At 44.3% G+C, this 18,990-nt stretch overlaps 1 protein-coding gene across 5 annotated transcripts in view; it reads left to right on the top strand.

Annotated features, from left to right (window-relative positions):
* The window catches only part of tjap1 (tight junction associated protein 1 (peripheral)), a 76,896-nt gene extending 61,915 nt beyond the window's left edge, over window positions 1-14,981 (top strand). For 4 of the 5 annotated variants that reach the window (XM_036983168.1, XM_036983173.1, XM_036983179.1 and 1 more), the window contains 3 exons: window positions 2,132-2,239; window positions 2,513-2,596; window positions 8,021-9,505. In XM_036983168.1, coding sequence (XP_036839063.1) covers window positions 2,132-2,239; window positions 2,513-2,596; window positions 8,021-9,505 — 1,677 coding nt within the window. Of the gene's footprint in view, window positions 1-2,131; window positions 2,240-2,512; window positions 2,597-8,020 lie in introns of all 5 variants that reach the window. The other variant, XM_036983185.1, reaches the window with a different exon arrangement.
* Window positions 14,982-18,990: the final 4,009 nt, after the last annotated feature.

Raw genomic sequence — 18,990 nt, 5'->3', positions numbered from 1 at the left:
GGTGCCAGGCACACCAGTGTGTCAAACTGAAACGCTGGTGGGTTTTTTTTCACACTCAACAGATTCCCATGTGTATCAAGAATGGTCCACTACCCAAAGGACATCCAGCCAACTTGACACAGCTGTGGGAAGTGTTGGAGTCTACGTGGGCCAGCATCCCTGTTGATTAGCTTTCGACACATTGTCGAGTCCACGCCCCGACGAACTGAGGCTGTTCTGAGGGCAAAAGGTGGTGCAACTCAATATTAGGACGGTGTAGACTGTATATCCCCTTTACCAGAGGCGTGTTACGCTCTGCAGCTCAATGGGCTGTAGAAGAGATCACTGGTGTTTTTTGGATGTGGCATTGCCCAGTCAAACTGTCTCTCTGCATCACAATGGCTGGCTGGCTTATTTCTGTGTGCATTTTGTATTTCTCCTCGGAAGCCTCTTCAGTTTAGCATATATAAAGCGAATTGGTTAATTATTGACACGGCAGCTAGTGGAGCAGGAGATGCAGTCTGGGTCTCATTCTGTCTATATGTCGCTCAGTAACTCCCTTTCTCACTGATTCTCTACGGACCGATGAATGACGGTTCCTCTTTTCTAAGTGTGATTTAGTGGTGGTGACCACACCCTCTCCCTCTTGAGGATTGGATCTAGCTATTTTCATAGTCCAATCATGTTGCGCGATCGATCACGACCTCTAAAACAACTGGACAGAGCTGCTCAGTGCTCACTTCCGTGCAGGCTTCAGTTAACATCTAGCTAGTAAATGGACAATATCAGATAGAAGATGCAGGGAGGACCCACCCCCCAAAGTAAGACATTGTGCTTGGTGTGTTCACCAATAATGATGTTGATATTGTGTTAGCAGATGGTCAGAACAGCAGCCGTGGTCTAGGCCTCTCTCAGCTGTTCACAGGGTGTCAGTGCAGATCCAAACCCCACGCAGTGGGCTCACTGGAGGCTCTAATTTGGGGGGGGGGGGAGGTGGTAGCCTAGTGATTTGAGCATTGGGCCAGGAACTAAAAGTTTGCTTGATCGAATCCCCGAGCTGACAAGGTAAAAATCTGTCGCTCTGCCCTTGAACAAGGCAGTCGGACCCACTGTTCCTAGGCCGTCATTGTAAATAAGAATTTGTTCTCAACTGACTTGCCTAGTTAAATAAAGGTTCAATTAAAAAATAACAAATAATGAGCCTGTGGTGAATATTAATGCAACGATCTGGGCCTGTGCTTGCTTGCTAGTTAACACACACGCACACGCACACACACACACACACAGAGGAGTCACAGCATCTGGATCCGCACGCACAATTAATTGGTCTGGAAGTTCTCCAGCTCAGCGGTTTAGGGATTGTTTTCTGTGAGAGTACTGAAGCCCAGAGAAACTACTTTTTTTCCTTCTTTTTTTCCCCCCCTGTTAAAACTTGAGAAATGTTGCACGTATAGTGTGAGGTCCCTACTGTAGCAATCCCAATTTGTTGGCGAAGTCATGGTTACTTAAAAAAACACTCCCCATAGCCAATCAGCACCACAAGCTATTCCTGTGATACCTCTGAAATCCCCTTAATCCTGATTTTTATAATGACGCATCAGTTAATATTAGTGCTGAAGCTACAGAGTATTTGATCAATTGTTGCCTATTATGGATTTTTGCATAACCTATCTGTCCTGTTAGTGTGACTCGCATAGCTGGATGTTAACGGAAGCCATTCACTGGCTCTCTTAACGATACAACAGCGTGTCACCTGCCCAGCTGTTTGATTGCAGTTCCAGGTTATTGTGTTCCCCAAACGTATGGCGTGAGTGCGAGAGGGAGTAACCGCATTATTAGGGTGACTCGGCACAGACTCAGACCCAGAGCTCCCACTTTGTCCCTTCATAATGTGCCATCGATTGGTTTTTATGACATTTTCTGCGGCTGTACTTTTTTTTGGTTTCTCTCTCAACACCGCTGAGCTGAGTGGCTAGCAACAGCCTTTGGAGGAGGAGACTGGCATTAGCTGTAATCTATGAGGAAATCCCCATGTGTGCTTACTTAAACATAGAGTCCTGCAGCGAGTGCTGGCTATGGTTATCCTTCCGCCAGTGATGCATGACGCTGCTTTTCTAATGTTCTGCATCCCACCACCATTATCCGTCTGCAGCTCCGTAAGGTGGAGAGAGACAAGAAGACCACGGACCAGGAGATAGTGGAGCTCACCAACAAACTCCTGGACGCCAAGAACACCATCGACAAGCTGGAGGAGTTGAACGTGGGTGTTGTCACACTGTCCCTCTTTGAGTTATCTCATACCAAATATGAAGTTAGATGTATAGAACCACAGTGTGGTGGTGGTGAGGGGTGGGGGGGGGGGGAGATTGAGACCTTGAACAGTTCAACCACCGCTCTAAGAAAAAAAAAGTCCAAGTGCTTTGTGAGAAATGGACGTTTCCAGTATACCTCTGACTTTAATTTTTTTTTTTTATCCTTTTCTCTCTCCTTACCCCTACCCTTTCACCCCTTGTTCTATTCTTCTCCCTGACAGGAGCGCTATCGGCAAGATTGCAATTTGGCCGTGCAGCTTTTGAAGTGCAATAAGTCCCATTTCAGGAACCACAAGTTTGCAGATGTAAGTACAGCTCTGATCGTATGATGTGAATGATTACATCTCATATATATATATAGTGTATAAAAAGCCTTCCACTTGTCATGGTGGCACTGTTAGATCTTTGTTTTGCCCTCCGCAGTGACACTCTTGGACATGGGAGAGAGAAAGAGGGGGAGAGAGCAGTCGCCTGGGGGGACTGTTGTCTGACCCTGGCGTCAGAGAGGACTAGGCAAAGAGAGAAACAAAGAGAGTAGAAAGAGGGGGAGGGTAAAAAAAAGCAGAGGTTTGCCTGGCCGCTTTATCACAGCTCCTGGCCTTTGTGTGTGACCAATCAACTCTATGAGGTGGACGATATACAGTACCAGAAATACTTTCTTAGTTTGGACCTGCCATTGACCAATATGAACTTGAAGCACCTCAGTTGCTCTTCTCACCACTGGGTTCTGGCCCATAATGTGATCAGTGATGTCTCTCCACTAAATCAAGAGCCACCGAGTTCAACACTGGCTTTCATCAGAGCTATTAAACCACATACTGCTGGGTAATCAGCACATCAGCATGAATAAACAAATCCATTTCAAAGTGTTGTGCTATGAATTTCTCTTGGATGAAATGTTTTTCTCAGGTGTACAATCCATTAGATTCTTATTTCACTCCCTGAGACTCTTGAATAAATACATTTAGTATGAGCAGCTTCCCTTTTAGTGCCAAAGTCCAACACTACCTGTGCTTTAACAATCCAGTCCCTTATCAAATGAGAGACCGTGTTTGGAGGTGAGGCTTAGTGACTTTAGGGTCTTTTCCTCCAGTCCATTGATGCACAGGGCTACCTGCCGGCTCGAACACCTTCAGTTAGTTTATTCATCTACAGTGACGTCTTAATTCCTGATACTCTGGTCTCCGGAGGACTATTACTACCGATGCGCCAGCCAGGTTGTCGCCCCAGGGCCGTGACAGGCAGCCAGGAGCCAGGGCTATTTTTAGGAGAAGTATAATTCATCGGAGCATAAATATATCTCCCAGTCCTGCCGTAATTCATTACAGGATGTGTGGCAGCCAGGATTACTGCTGTGGAACCTAACAACCTGCCTCAAACTGCAGATCTGTTCTCATGCCTCAATTTATTCCCTTGTTTTGTGATCAGCTTATTTGTGCTTTGAGGGAACTATTTTATGCTCTCCTATATTTGTCATGAGCGTTGTGCTTACCTGGTGGTTCTATGCCAAAGGCAACTTTAGTACTTAAACACACATTTCATATGATCTTCTTTAAACTGCTCAAGTAGTCAAAGGCATCCACGTTGTGCAGCCTGTTCAAACACTTGTTGATTGTATGGACTTCCCTTAGTGAGCCAGCAATCTCCCCCCCCCCCCCCCCCCCCCCCCCCTGAGCTTGCGAGACTGATTTTGTGTATTTATATGCCACATAGCAGATGCCCCCCCCCCACACACACACACACGCGACTTAAGGTACAATGAGTGCATACATTTGAAGCATCTTGGAATTTCAAATATCTTGGTGTTTCCAGCATCACCCTCTGACCAACTAAGCTACTTAGGACTTAGATAAGAAACTAGTGGGCAGAACTTGGTAGTTCTTGTACTGGGTCTACCGACTGAGGTCTAACTCTAATTGTTGCAGCAAACTCTTTTTCGCAAAACAAAACAAGGAAAGTGCCTTGGAAGACAGGGACACGTTTTTGAAAATCAAAGCATTAACCATTAGGAAACATCCCCTTGACAGTCATCATCCATTAGGAGAGAATCCGAAAGGGGGAGAGGAAGCATACCAAAAGGGCAACATGGATAACCATGGTTACGGCGTCCTCCTGGGAAAAGATCCTGCAGAATGGACAAGGACAGGCAAGCAGGCGGACAGGCAAGCAGGCGGACAGGCAAGCAGGCGGACAGGAGGGCAGAAAGAGGCAGACGGACAGCATTGAGTCATCCTGTGTCCAGATGCGCTGCTCCCTGGGAGGTGGTCTGAAACGAAGCTGTGTATACAAATCATCTTATCAGGCGGGCAGCAGCCATCTGTGGGAGATTTTAATAAATTCTGAAGATTGCCTAAGGAAACAAGTCAATTATACAGCATTGCAGAAGTTGCCCAGCAGCCCAGTCCTGAGGCTACTCGCTAGAGTGGATTGGCTGTCTGTGAGCACCAATTCACACTGCTGCACATGTAATTGTTCCATGAGAAAGCTCAGCTTTTATCTGCCCAGGCATCATGCCATATATAGTATGCCCACTTTGCCTCAAACTGGCCCTCTATTGATGCGTTTATGCTAATTGATAGCATTTTCAGCGCACAAGCAGTTAATACAAAAGCGTGTAAAATGACCATGACTGTGGCCATCAATGGGCCCGTGCAGATTTACGTCACGGTGATTGCCTGCAGTGCCTGTAATAATACAGCCAGTGTTCTATAGGAAAGAATGGTCCCTGAAAAGGTCTCTCTAACTCACTGAATAATGTAACACTTTTTTTTGCTACAGCTATTGCGTGTGTTTAGTTGAGGCTCTAAAACACAGTACCTTTGTGTGCACATGGACGTGATGCATAGCTGCTTGTTAGCTCGTCATGACCAGTGATGTACAGTACCAGTCAAACGTTTGGAAACACCTACTCATTCCAGGGTTTTTCTTTATTTTTTAAAACTAATTTCTACATTGTAGAATAATAGTGAAGACATCAAAACTATAAAAAAAGAGTTAAACAAATCAAAGCTGTCATCAAGGCAAAGGGTGGCTAATTTGAAGAATTTAAAAAATATTTTCATTTGTTTAACACACTTTTTGGTTACTATATGATTCCATATGTGTTATTTCATAGTTTTGATGTCTTCACTATTAATCTACAATGTAGAAATTAGTTTTAAAAAATAAAGAAAAACCCTGGAATGAGTAGGTGTTTCCTAACGTTTGACTGGTACTGTACATAAACCTTGGATTGCTGATATTATGTATTGGCCAATGAGGCTTTGAAGCCACCGGTTGGCCATATTGTCACACCCTAGATGGAACAGCATAAGAATTAACGTAAATCAACAAAATGTTTAAAGGACAAACATATGTATTTGTTGTTGTAGTGGGGATATTAACATTAGAACCTTTTGAAAAAAGTATACTTTTAGGAGAATCTTTTTTACATACTACATTGTTACATTACAGCCTTATTAGAAAATGTATTAAGTAAAAAATAAATAAAAAATCCTCATCAATCTACACACTATACCCAATAATGACAGTGAAAACAGGTTTTTAATTTGTGCACATTTATTACAAATTTAAAAAACAGACCTTATTTACATAGTATTCAGACCCTTTTCTATTAGACTTGCAATTGAGCTCAGGTATAGCCTGTTTCCATTGATCATCCTTGATGTTTCTACAACTTGATTGGAGTCCACCTGTGGAAAATTCAATTAATTGGACATGATTTGGAAAGGCACACACCTGTCTATATAAGGTCCCACAGTTGACATGGCATGTCAGAGCAAAAACCAGCATCGTGCTGTGGGGGATGTTTTTCAGCGGCAGGGACTGGGAGACTAGTCAGGATCGAGGATAAGATGAACCGAGAAAAGTACAGAGAGATCCTTGATGAAAACCTGCTTCAGAGTGCTCAGGACATCAGAATGGGGCAAAGGTTCACCTTCCAACAGGACAAAGACCCTAAGCACACAACCAAGACAATGCAGGAGTGGCTTCGGGGCAAGTCTCAATGTCCTTGAGTGGCCCGGCCAGAGCCCAGACTTTAACCTGATCGAACATCTCTGGAGAGACCTGAAAATAACTGTGAAGTGACGCTCCCCATCATCAAAGTACTGAGTAAAGGATCTGAAACTTAAGTAAATTTGACATCGAAGTATTTTAAAAGTTTTATTTCAGAACTTTTTTTGCTTTGTCATTTTGGGGAATTGTGTGTGGATTGATGAGGAAAAAACCCAATTTCATCCATTTTAGAATAAGGCTGTAACGTAACAAAATGTGGAAAACGTCGAGGGGTCTGAATACTTTCCGAATGCACTGTATATGTTTAGCTCAAACAATAACATTTGAAAGTATGCATTAATGTGTCTATTAGAATAAACTTGGAAAAAACGAATGTAGACATTAATAAATGCATTTCTATACTTTCCAAAATGTTTTTTTAAAATTGTGAGTGCCAAGATGGAGGCGCAGTGGCTTCAACACAGCACTCCTTGTCAGTCAGTCATCTAATGTGTATATATACATCATTGGTTATGACCTATGACTCTAGGGTGCCTGTTAGCTCTCTATATGTAATTGGCCCAGAGGTCAGGGGTATGTCATATAAAATTCAGGGGTCATCCTGGCAGCCCTGTGTTGTTTAATTGATCCCGCCCGGCTGACCAGAGGAAGTGAACGAGAGGAGGGCGGTCTGTCCGATCGTTGCTCACCAGGATCGTTAGGGCATCAGGCAGTGTGGGTGCTGTGGAATCACCTCTTCTCTCTGCCCATTTTCCACAAATCAATATCTCTGCCCTGCCTCTTCACACCCAGTATTACCGTGATAGAAGGGCCCTAGATGCCTGCCTTTTTTCTCCCTTTACTCTCTCTACTCACTTTCTCTTTCTTTCTTGCCACCCTTCAGTTATCTCATTAGAGGTGAGAGATTTTTTTTTTCTTTCTCATTCTTTCTGCTATTCGTTTCCTGTGAATGGGGAGTCGGGGACAAGGAGACATTTGGTTGCCAGGGAAGAAAGGCAGCAGGAGACAGTCTCCTTCACAGCGCTGATTGAGGTTGAGATAGTCCTCTCTGAAGGCAAACCACCAGATAGATCCCTGCGTTCTCTTCCATTCACATATTCGGCATCAGACAGCCAGCCCAGTGTCGTATCTGATCTGGCTGCCATGTGTTAGTGTCACTCACTGCTTTTACACAGGGAGACTAATCCACTACAGGATCATAGCAACTCTTTGATAAATAATCTGGAACTATTGACAATACTGACTCCACTCGTATCCCACTGAGATGTGCCGCTTTCTAATTTGGATCGGAGCACAAAGTCCCTGCATAGGAGCGATATGAGTGCTACGTTTTAGCTACTTGGTTACGAGGTAAAGTTTTAAGGCTCATTGCATTTGACATGAGGTTGTAAATACTCCCACTGCGAGCTCTTAGTGGCTTCACCAGCTGCTTTTAAAGCGCAAGTCGAGAAAGATTTGTCAGCCCTTGTGAGATGCAGGTTTTTAAAGTCGTTCCACTTAATGGAGGGAATTGGGAGATACTGCAGTTGGGAGGAGTTCTCATTATTTGGTGCCATGTTGTTTATACAAGTCTGTAATATGTAGTACTTTTAGTGTACCACGGGACTCTAGTTTAAAATAGCCCTTAACTTTTTGATTTTGACATGGTCTTTTTTGCCTGTCTGTGGAACATTTTTTTCACGTTTTATGTTTGTGTCTCCTCTGTCTTCCAGCTGCCCTATGAGCTGCAGGACATGGTGAACAAGCACATGAAGGCCAGTCTGCCGGATAAGAGTTCCCAGGGGGCCCAGGGCCAGGACTCCGACACCATGAGCCTGACGCCTGCCGACGTGGTGCCCACCTCCGTTATCGCCCGTGTACTGGAGAAGCCTGAGCCTCTGGTGCTCAACTCTGCCCAGTCCAGCAGCAGCGCAGGCCGACCCCAGGCAGAGGACGTGTTTGTGCATGTGGACATGACGGGGCCCCAGGCCGAGGCAGGAAGAGGGGGTCGAGAGAATGGGGGTCCCCGCCACAGCAGCAGAGTCCCAGCCCAAAGCAACCAGGCACAAGAGCTCCTCCAGCAGAACGGAATGTGTCGGAGCCAGAGCAGCCTGTCAGCAGACGGCCAGCCAGGAGAGGAGGGTGGTGGGGCCTTTGAGAAGCTCAACCCCTACCCAGCCCCCCCTCCGCCCCATCCCCTCTACCCCGGCCGCAAGGTGATCGAGTTCTCCTCGGACGACAAGGTGAAAATCCCCAAGAACAGCCCCCTGCCCAACTGCACCTACGCAACGCGCCAGGCCATCTCCCTCAGCCTGGTGCAAAATGACGAGGAGAACGAGCGCCAGCGCACTGTGCCCAACAGCCCCGCTGTGTCGGACGGGGGCTGGCGCTCTGGGGCTTCCTCCTCCTCAGGGGGAGGGGGGCAGCGTGACCCCTGCCGCACACCTACTCAGCTGGACACAGCAGACCCCATTTCCAGTCAGTCCAGCCCCTTCAGCAGCCCCCCTCAGCCCCCCAGCGCCTTCGCCAGCTCAGGCAGCTCTGAGGAGGACCTGCTGGCCAACTGGCAGCGCATGTTTGTGGAGAAGATGGCACCATCCTCTGAGGGCACCCTGGTCAACCGCACCTCCTTCAGCAGCGAGACAGTCAAGGACCTGGAGAGGACCCGGACCTGCAAGCCAGGGGGCGGGGGATCCCACACGGGGGCACTACGGGGAGCCTACTCGGACGGGGAGGAGGGGTCCTCCACTCGCAGCTGGACAGCTAGCCGAGAGTCCAGCCTGGACACTGACACCAGCAGCATGGCTGACCTCCGCAACAGGAGGGGACATTACGGAGCAGACTTCTCCACAGAGGAGAGCGAGCAGCTGCTGATGGCCCTGGACAACGACCAAGACGACGCCAGTGGCGACACCGTGTCAACGGCCATCACTGTGGAGACCAGCCTGGCGGAGGCCAAGAGGAATGAGTTTGTGGAGGAGACGGGGTCTGTAGGCAGCTCTGCAGAGGAGAGAGACATCCTGCCCCAGGACTTCCCTGTCATAGTACCCAGGGTCCTGGCAGGGCTAGAGGACTACACAGAGAACACCCCTCCCCTCCCCTCCAACTCCTCCACTTCCGGCCGACCTCTGAAGAGCCCAAAGAGGATGGGAGTCCACCACTTGCACCGCAAAGACAGCCTGACTCGGGCACAGGAGCATGGTAACCTGCTGGACTGAGACCTAGGGGACTTTTTCCTCTCACTTCATATGTCGTCTGACAGACTAACTCTTCTCTGCGGGCTCTCTATCTTACCAGCAAGGAAGGATGATTCGAGTCGACCACCACGTGTTGGTCCTACCTTTGTCCGCGCTGCTGTCTCTCATGAGTTTAGTCAGGAAATATGCACATTCTCTAATAACTACATTCAAGAACTGATTCTTTGGAGATTCTTCTGTGCAATGCCTGCCTGCCTGCCAGTTGAATGGCAAAGTTCATAGCGTTTCTTCTCTTGCCACTGTGAGCTGCAAACCTCTCCAGTAGCAGAACAAAGGGTTCTACAGGAGGTTCGTTTTTTTTCTCTCTCAAACACACCGAACTGTTGCCGGAGGAGAAGGGCGACTCCAGGATATAGCCATACCGTGTCATTTCCTGTGTGTAAACATCCAGCCAGTGTGTTTTCATGGAACAGCCCAGATGGAGCTACGATTCAGCTCATCATTTGAGATGATCGTTGATATGCAGGACTGGAAAACAGACAATGTGGATGGAGTCGTTGCCTTCTCCCTCCTGTGTTCTCTTTTGACCTGAATTTGTGTTCCCCCTCCCTAGAGAAATGTTATGTCATGCAGGCATCTGATGACATGTGAACTTTTCCTCCATCGATGAATGGGGGAGAGGTTGAGCACTTGCAAGTGCATGCTGTTGTCTGGGGTGGATTGTGGACTGGACCCCCACACAGACTCTGTGCCTATCCCTCTGTCTGAGGGGGTTTGTAACCCCCCCCCCCAAATGCCTAGAAATGTTCTGTTCTGATCCCCCTCTGAATTTCCTGCAGTGTGCACTGGTTTGTTGAGCACCCACTCTTAAGGGCTCTCTTCTCTGAAATTGGTCCACCACACAACAACTAGGAAGGTCACCCTTGATTCCAGAAATTCTAGGTCTCACTCTAAAGTTTATTTTCTAGATAACAAAAATACAGTATTCATAGATGTTTTTTATTTTATTTTGTTCACTTTTATTATTTCTTCAATCACTACTTCATTCAAATCATTTACATTTTGGCCTTTTTTATTTTTGAGCGACCATTTTATGCCAGAGGTGTTAACTCAACTATCTATAGAGATATTATGACAATGATAATCTAGAACAGTCCATGTATTTGTGTTCTCTGAGCTAGAGTAACCTACTAGTGGTGTAACGGTACACGTATTTGTACTAAACCGGTTTGTACGGGGCCTGGATTCGAGCCGCACTGTGTACCCAAATGAATACATACATTAAAAAAATTAAATATATATATATCAAAATTGCAATCAAAATTCTTATCTTAATTTGTGCATTTCAAACCGTCCTTTTGTGTGGCGCAGCCGGGAACTAGTTCCGTATGGCGAGTGGTGTGGTCGATAAACCAGAAAGATTCTCCATCGTTTAAATCTCCAGTTTTGGAAAATGCTTGCTTCCTAGTAGATTACAACAGCGATGGACAGGGAGAGTATGTCGCCGCTGCTCAACGAGAAGAGCCTATGCAGCTGCCAACATCTCAAACATGTTGACACATTTAGGCCAACATCACCCCAGTATTCCTACCACCGGAGCAAGACAGAAACGCCAAAAGAAGAACAACTTCGTCTCCCCTCTACATTCAAGGAACCCTTCACAGCTGATTCTGACCGGCCAAAGAAACTACAAGAGCGATGGGTATGTTTATAGCCGCGGATATGCGCCCATTTTCATTGGTTGAGAAAATTAGGGGTTTCAGCACCTGGTGAAAGTGCTCGAGCAACATTACGATCTTCGCCCTCTCGTACCCATTTCAGCCAACGGCTAGTTAGTACCCGCTCTATATAAGCAAGCTAAAAACCGAAGTTGTCAATGAATTGGCCAATCCCACCCTGTGTTGCGCTTACTACAGATTGATGGGCCTCCAGGGCGACAGAGCGCTACTTATTAAGTGACAGCCCATCACATTACCCTGGAGTGGCAAATGACAAGTAGCGTGCTACAGACAGGCCCCCTTTATGAGAGTCACACTCGTGTTTTTCTCTATTGTAAGAAAACCTTATAGCATAGGCCTATACAATGTCTGAGCCATGTTTACATATTGATTTTACATGCATATTGCACTTTATTTTAGTGTTGATGAGTAATCGTGTGTTTTCATTTAAGAAAATACAAAGTGATATTCCTGATTGTGCTCTCATCAGGTATTATGATTCATGATCATATATGGAATCAGAAATAACAGCACTTTGTATTTTCTTAAATAAACAACAATTGATTTCATTTCCCAACTGTAAAACCGAACCATGACCCCCAAAACGGCAATACGTACCAAACCTTGGGTTTGGTGAACCGTTACACCCCTATAACCTGAAGCTCTGTGTTCAGAGGGCAACTTATGTCATTGTTGTGTGTAAATTTTATTTCCAGAACTAGATACGGAGATATAACATTGGCTCTATAATTGAAGATCATTTCACTTTTGTTCTGTCATTGGATTTTTGTCATCACTGTATTTTCATTTCAAGAAACAAACAGGCTGGTAGTACTATTGGTAACTCTACTGTATATGGGGTATTACAATGGAAGACTCATATGGCATGAAACATGGAGTCAGTATTTTTCGGGAAGAACCAAGCCATCCATCTCCAGGCATTTTTTGTGGATGTGTTTTTCAAGTATTCATTGGGTTCTGGGTGAAAGTAATTCTCCTTGAAGATGCCTTCAATTCTCATTGTGTACCACTTCTGTGGGTAATGTATTCGTATCTCATACAGCTACAGTACATGTGTCCAGACCATCTAAGTGACCAGGGATAATGAAAGGCAAAAGGTCTGTATGGATATGACAGCTGGTTGATGATGAGATTTGGGGTAATTGTAGCGTTGACTATCCTAACCAGGAAAGTATTTTGATTTGGTGTGTTACTCAGTCTCCATTGTGGGGGTTCACCGAGGGTGTCATACTTGTACCTGGAGCTGATAAATGGCTTGCAGTATGTAACGTTTATTTTCACTGTAGTTACTTTTTCATCCACATGCCTTTTTATATGGATCGGGAATATTTATTCATTCATCAAGAGATTATTGTTTTTGTGATTTTATGAATTGATTTTGTGTACTTTTTTTTCTTCATTTGGTCCATTATATCCAATTGACTAAGTGTTCTGCATTCAGCCATGTTGAATTTGTGTTCATTTTTAATTCCATTTGTTTAGCATCACACTCAACTATGTATCTTTAGTACATAAGGATGATTTACTGATGGGGGGGGGGGGGGGGATTTATTTTTGTTGCCCTTTCTAACAGCTCTTTGATTGTGTGGTTATCAAGTCTACCATACAGTCCTGCTGTTTTATTGGTCCTAGATTGACCGCTCACAGTGGGATCTCTGCAGTTGCATTCGTTATAAGGCAGTAATCCAGGATACAGGTGCACGCCTGGTGCGGTGTTTCTCAACCCTCAGACATGCTCGTGTCCACATGGTGTCAGACTCTAATCCGTCTGGTGTTATATGTTCACGCCACCCTCTATGTGCTGATGACGGTGTAATATCATTTCAAGTCCATTGGCAGGCAGTCCATGCTGGAACACAGAAACCACCTGGAGAAAAATATATATATTCCTCCTTGATGTCTCTTGAGCCTGCCCTGTACCTGGTAGATGTGGGTTTCAGTCCCCCCTAAAATCTCTGTCCTTAGACCAAGAAGTACAAGACATATCAAGGAAATGGAAACATTGTTCTGTTTAGTACTGTGCCGCTGCCGGTCACTGGGGTCATATTTGAGAGCTGTATTCCCTCCTGAGTGAGATGAGTCCCCATATCCCGGTATAAAAGGCTCTCCACATACTGTATCCAATATGTTGGAAGCGTTCACTCCTGAACCCTGAATAATTCAACTCCATTGTGTTGTGTGACGGGCCGGGACGTGGGACTGAGGGCTCAGAAATCCACCTATTTACAGCCTTGAACATTTTCATTTTCATTTTCATTTGAGCTATTTTCTTTTTGCTTAGTCTGCTTATTGGTCTTTCCATGATGTCTAGATGTGCTGTTAATAGCCCCTAATTAATAGTTGTAACAACCCTTGGCTAAATTATTCATGTTTTATTACACTCAGAAATAGGTCTCTAATACTTCAAAAAGAGAAAGGAGGAATGGTAGTCTGTCATGGTCTTGAAACTGGAAATGTACATTTTTAATATTTAATGGGCTCATCAGATGTGCTGTAGACAAGGTTTTGTGCAAATACAAAAATCGAAATGGGGGGAGAGAAAGAGGATAAAATGTGCGGGGCTCTAATTTACTCGGCATTATAAATAGGCCTTTACATCTGGTCTCCTGCAACTTTAATGACTCCTCTTTCAAGAATATAATTGAACACATCTCTGCCCGACACATCGCTTCTTTGATCCAAGGTCACCTTCCCGGGATGCTCCAGTCATGTGGAGCTTTTTAAAATTTAGTCTGAAATGTTGAAAAATGTCCGCGTCGTCGCTCTCTCTGATGCGGTGGAATAAACACACTGATAATCCCTCTGTGACGGTGACCGTTAACCGGTAGCTCACAGTTAATTTGAAGGTGTAGGTTTTAGTCAGAGCATGACTTAAACAGCCAGTCACAGTTGTCTCCAATACAATATTTACACAGTGCCAAGGGTTTATTGGAAATATTGATATTTGACTAACTGGAGCGTGAAGTATTACATTATGCAATTAGAAAACCCCGGCTCTACATATGAATACAGAAGCAGGGGTTTATAGTGTAATCATACATTCTGAGCTTGGAAGTTGCATTTGTGCTCTCTCTCGCTCAGCATTCATTTCTGCCAGGTGACAAAGCCAGTCCCTGCCCAAGGGCGGTGTTATTGCAATGAGATGGTTCATGAATACTAATAAAGATGCTGTCTTGTCACATCAATGTATGCATCCATTGCTGTTTATTATTCACCGCGTCTCCTTTTTATGGTGTTCAGTTGTCAAATGATCCCTTTGACATGAATGAAATACATGTTAAATACTCTAATACACATGCCTAATTCAGGACTTTTATTTGGCTGGAGGTTGCCATTTAAAATATACGGTGTGATTGTGCTTATTGGGGAATAATACTGTTATACCTATCATAGGGGACACACTGCCGTCTGGTACCTGTCGGTCCCAAACCAAACCCTGTCTAGCAGTCTTGCATGGAGTTAAGTGTCAATCAGATTATTTTCTCATACTAAGAAAAGTGTGCTCCGTTGTTCTTTGGTTGCATATTATCGCTCTCCTGATGCAGTGTCTGTTCATTCATAGCTTTTGTAGATTTCATTTTGATTTGTATGTAAGTGTATGCTTCCATGGTCATATGTATCACGTGATTTTTTTTTTATTTTTGTTCTCAAAAAAATTACTTGGACAGAATTATACAAAAGACTGTTGAAACTGAACTCGTTTTTTTCTGAATTTAACTGATGTATATTTTAAAACAAATTAAATATTTTAAACTTAATTTGTGGTCTGGTTATGTAGCCATCTTTGTTACCTCCAATATTTTTACTTGGTTTGTTCCTTTTAAGAGGTTAAAGAGCGACTGCCCCGAAAAAGAAACGTCTTGTTTTGAAAACGGCCTATATGGCATCTGAGTCAAACATTTATTCTAGTGACAAAATTGACAATAAGATAATCGATGTTAGTCTCGTCCAAAACAGGTTTGCGAGATAGGAAAAAATAGTATTTCAGTGAATGAAGGGTACTGAAACAGTTTCTTGGGTTGATTTCAATCCTGCCCACAACACAAGCTGCAGTGCAGCTGCTCGCAACCCTATCGTCAGGACAGTGTTCAATTTGGTTTGACATTTGATATCCCTATGGGGCTAGATAGGGACCATCAGTAAATTACACAATGTACATGGGCCAATCCTTTAAAATGTCCGTAGACTGGTTAGCTGACAACGTCACAAACGATGCGCACGCTTCAATGGGGCAGAAGTCTGTGTGTTGTGACGAGATGGCCGGCAACAATGAAAAGAAGCTGCAATGTGGGGAATCGTAGGTGGCTCGTTTTAAATCTTGTTCTTGATACCATGTAGTTGGTGTTTTGTCACGTCAACTCCAATATGGTTAACATTTGCGAGCTAGCCAACCAACAACTGCAACGATGTATGAGAAGTCCTCATTGTGCAAATGTATTTGTTTACATATTGTCAACCATCTAAGCCAACCCTGTCTGTTTTGCCCCAAAGTTGCACATGCGTTGGCTTTGTTGCTAAACAACCAACCCACCTATAGCTCCAAACTTCAACGACTTAACTTCAAACTAACTATAAATTGTAGAAATTCAGATACTTTTAATATTCGTATTTAATGAGACAACTAAAAGATGTGCAACATTAAAATAGTGTCCCATTTTACATGGTGTAATTTGTTGGTCCATTTGATGTCAAACAAGCTGCATTTCCTAATGAACGAGCCTAAATCAGGAAGTTCAGCTCCGTTTTAAACATCGACACATTTACTTTGGAAGATTAGAACAGTAGCTCTTATTAACTAAGGGTTCCCCCTACTGATATGACTCATCCTGGACTTGCAGTTAAGGATCACTTTTAAAATGTTAGTCCAGCTCGAGGTGGAGTTTTCCCTGATGATAATACAAACAGAAAAGCCTAAATACTTTACCCTCCTGTTATACATTTGTGAATGATTTATTGTATTAATTTGGTGGACACTAAAACAAAATTGACAATCATTAAAAAGACTATACAAAGGGACTTTTTCATGACCTTGTATATGAGGTATGCACAATTCCTTTTCAATATCACAACATCCAATGTTCTCACAATAGTAAAACCTAGGAAATTGGAGCTCCATCCAAAGAGGATCCTGTAGCAGCTCAAATTAGATTTATGGCTGAAATGCCTTCATTGCCTGAGAGAGAAAGGGGACGGCGATTAAAAAATAAAGGAATCCTAATTGAATTACATGCCGGCATTAGAGATTCTCTACGTCATCGGATTGCATAGCAGACGAGATGCCAGCAATGCAGCGTTCGTTTGGCATGGTCCAGCAGTGAACCAGCCTGCCTCCCTGTGGGCATTCCGTTCTCTGTGGCATCCAATGACGACTGCAACAGGGTCAGCAATCTGCTTATGAAAAGTGTAAGTAGCCTACTTACAGTTGCCGTCACAATGATATACAGTGGGGAGAACAAGTATTTGATAACACTGCCGATTTTGCAGGTTTCCTACTTACAAAGCATGTAGAGGTCTGTAATTTGTATCATAGGTAAACTTCAACTCGGAGACGGAATCTAAAACAAAAATCCAGAAAATCACTGATTTTTAAGTAATTAATTTGATCACCTACCAACCAGTAAGAATTCCGTCTCACAGACCTGTTTGTTTTTCTTTAAGAAGCCCTCCTGTTCTCCACTCATTACCTGTATTAACTGCACCCGTTACCTGTATAAAAGACAGCTGTCCACACACTCCAACCTCTCCACAATGGCCAAGACCAGACAGCTGTGTAAGGACATCAGGGATAAAATTGTAGACCTGCACAAGGCTGGGATGGGCTACAGGACAATAGGCAAGCAGCTTGGTGAGAAGGCAACAACTGTTGGTGCAATTATTAGAAAATGGAAGAAGTTCAAGATGACGGTCAATCACCCTCGGTCTGGGGCTCCATGCAAGATCTCACCTTGTGGGGCATCAATGATCATGAGGAAGGTGAGGGATCAGCCCAGAACTACACGACAGGACCTGGTCAATGACCTGAAGAGAGCTGGGACCACAGTCTCAAAAGAAAACCATTAGTAACACACTACGCCGTCATGGATTAAAATCCTGCAGCGCACGCAAGGTCCCCCTGCTCAAGCCAGCGCATGTCCAGGCCCGTCTGAAGTTTGCCAATGACCATCTGGATGATCCAGAGGAGGAATGGGAGAAGGTCATGTGGTCTGATGCGACAAAAAATAGCTTTTTTGTCTAAACTCCACTCGCCGTGTTTGGAGGAAGAAAGATGAGTACAACCCCAAGAACACCATCCCAACCGTGAAGCATGGAGGTGGAAACATCATTCTTTGGGGATGCTTTTCTGCAAAGGGGACAGGACGACTGCACCGTATTGAGGGGAGGCTGGATGGGGCCATGTATCGTGAGATCTTGGCCAACAACCTCCTTCCCTCAGTAAGAGCATTGAAGATGGGTAGTGGCTAGGTCTTCCAGCATGACAACGACCCAAAATACACAGCCAGGGCAACTAAGGAGTGGCTCCGTAAGAAGCATCTCAAGGTTCTGGAGTGGCCTAGCCAGTCTCCAGACCTGAACCCAATAGAAACTCTTTGGAGGGAGCTTAATGTCCGTATTGCCCAGCGACAGCCCCGAAACCTGAAGGATTTGGAGAAGGTCTGTATAGAGGAGTGGGCCAAAATCCCTGCTGCAGTGTGTGCAAACCTGGTCAAGAAGTACAGGAAACGTATGATCTCTGTAATTGCAAACAAAGGTTTCTGTACCAAATATTAAGTTCTGCTTTTCTGATGTATCAAATACTTGTCATGCAATAAAATGCAAATGAATTACTTAAATCATACAATGATTTTCTGGATTTTTGTTTTAGATTCCGTCTCTCACAGTTGAAGTGTACCTATGATAACAAATTACAGACCTCTACATGCTTTAAGTAGGAAAACCTGCAAAATCGTCAGTGTATCAAATACTTGCTCTCCCCACTGTAATTAACATTAATGACTGCCCTAAACTATTGTATCATGCCACTAGGTGTTGGGCCCTCAAAGCATATATCCAGCAAGGGGTTCAAGTGTAACAGGAGGAGATACTGAAAAACAGGCTTCTGTTGTCCCTGTCACTTAGCAACTCGGGAGATTGATCGTGATATCCATCCCTGGTTCCACTCATTATTTAGCTGTCCTATGGGAATTGAGCACTGAAAGGGGTTAACACAGTAAATGTCTGTTTTCATTTATGCACCCCAACATCAGAAACCTACCTCACTGGATTACGCAGATCAGTGAAAAATAAGATTATGGTCTCCTTAACTGATTACCAGCGAAACTGAATGTGAATTGTACAAGTGATTGGTTTATGCTTACAGTACATGAGAATGTGCTGGTCCGGAATGGGCATTGAAAGTAATTCCTGCTCTCTATTTTTCATTCTGTGTCTAAGACTTTGTGCCTCTTTTAACGTTGGCTTGTTGTACCCTCAATATCAAAGAAAGAGGCGTTAAGACGAGGTTAGGAAGAATGTCCTATAGAATGTCACAATATGGATAATATCGAGGTTAGTACTCTGTCCATAACATCCCCAAGCACACTGGAGGCGTTTAAAATGTATTGATGTGGAGGTTTGCAAAAAAATGTTGAATAGAATGTCATAACATGGATGGATATAGGCCAGTTAGAAATTCATTTAGGCACAAGGGGATTTGATGGGGATAAAGTCTTTCCTCCATAGTAATCAGCTTTGACTGGTGGTGGGGGTAGGGCTCACTGTATACAGGGA

The sequence above is a fragment of the Oncorhynchus mykiss genome, chromosome 1 (assembly GCF_013265735.2).
Source record: "Oncorhynchus mykiss isolate Arlee chromosome 1, USDA_OmykA_1.1, whole genome shotgun sequence".
Classification (NCBI taxonomy): domain Eukaryota; kingdom Metazoa; phylum Chordata; class Actinopteri; order Salmoniformes; family Salmonidae; genus Oncorhynchus; species Oncorhynchus mykiss.
The sequence above is the reverse complement of the archived record's forward strand: the minus strand, read 5'-3'. Positions and strand labels throughout refer to the sequence as shown.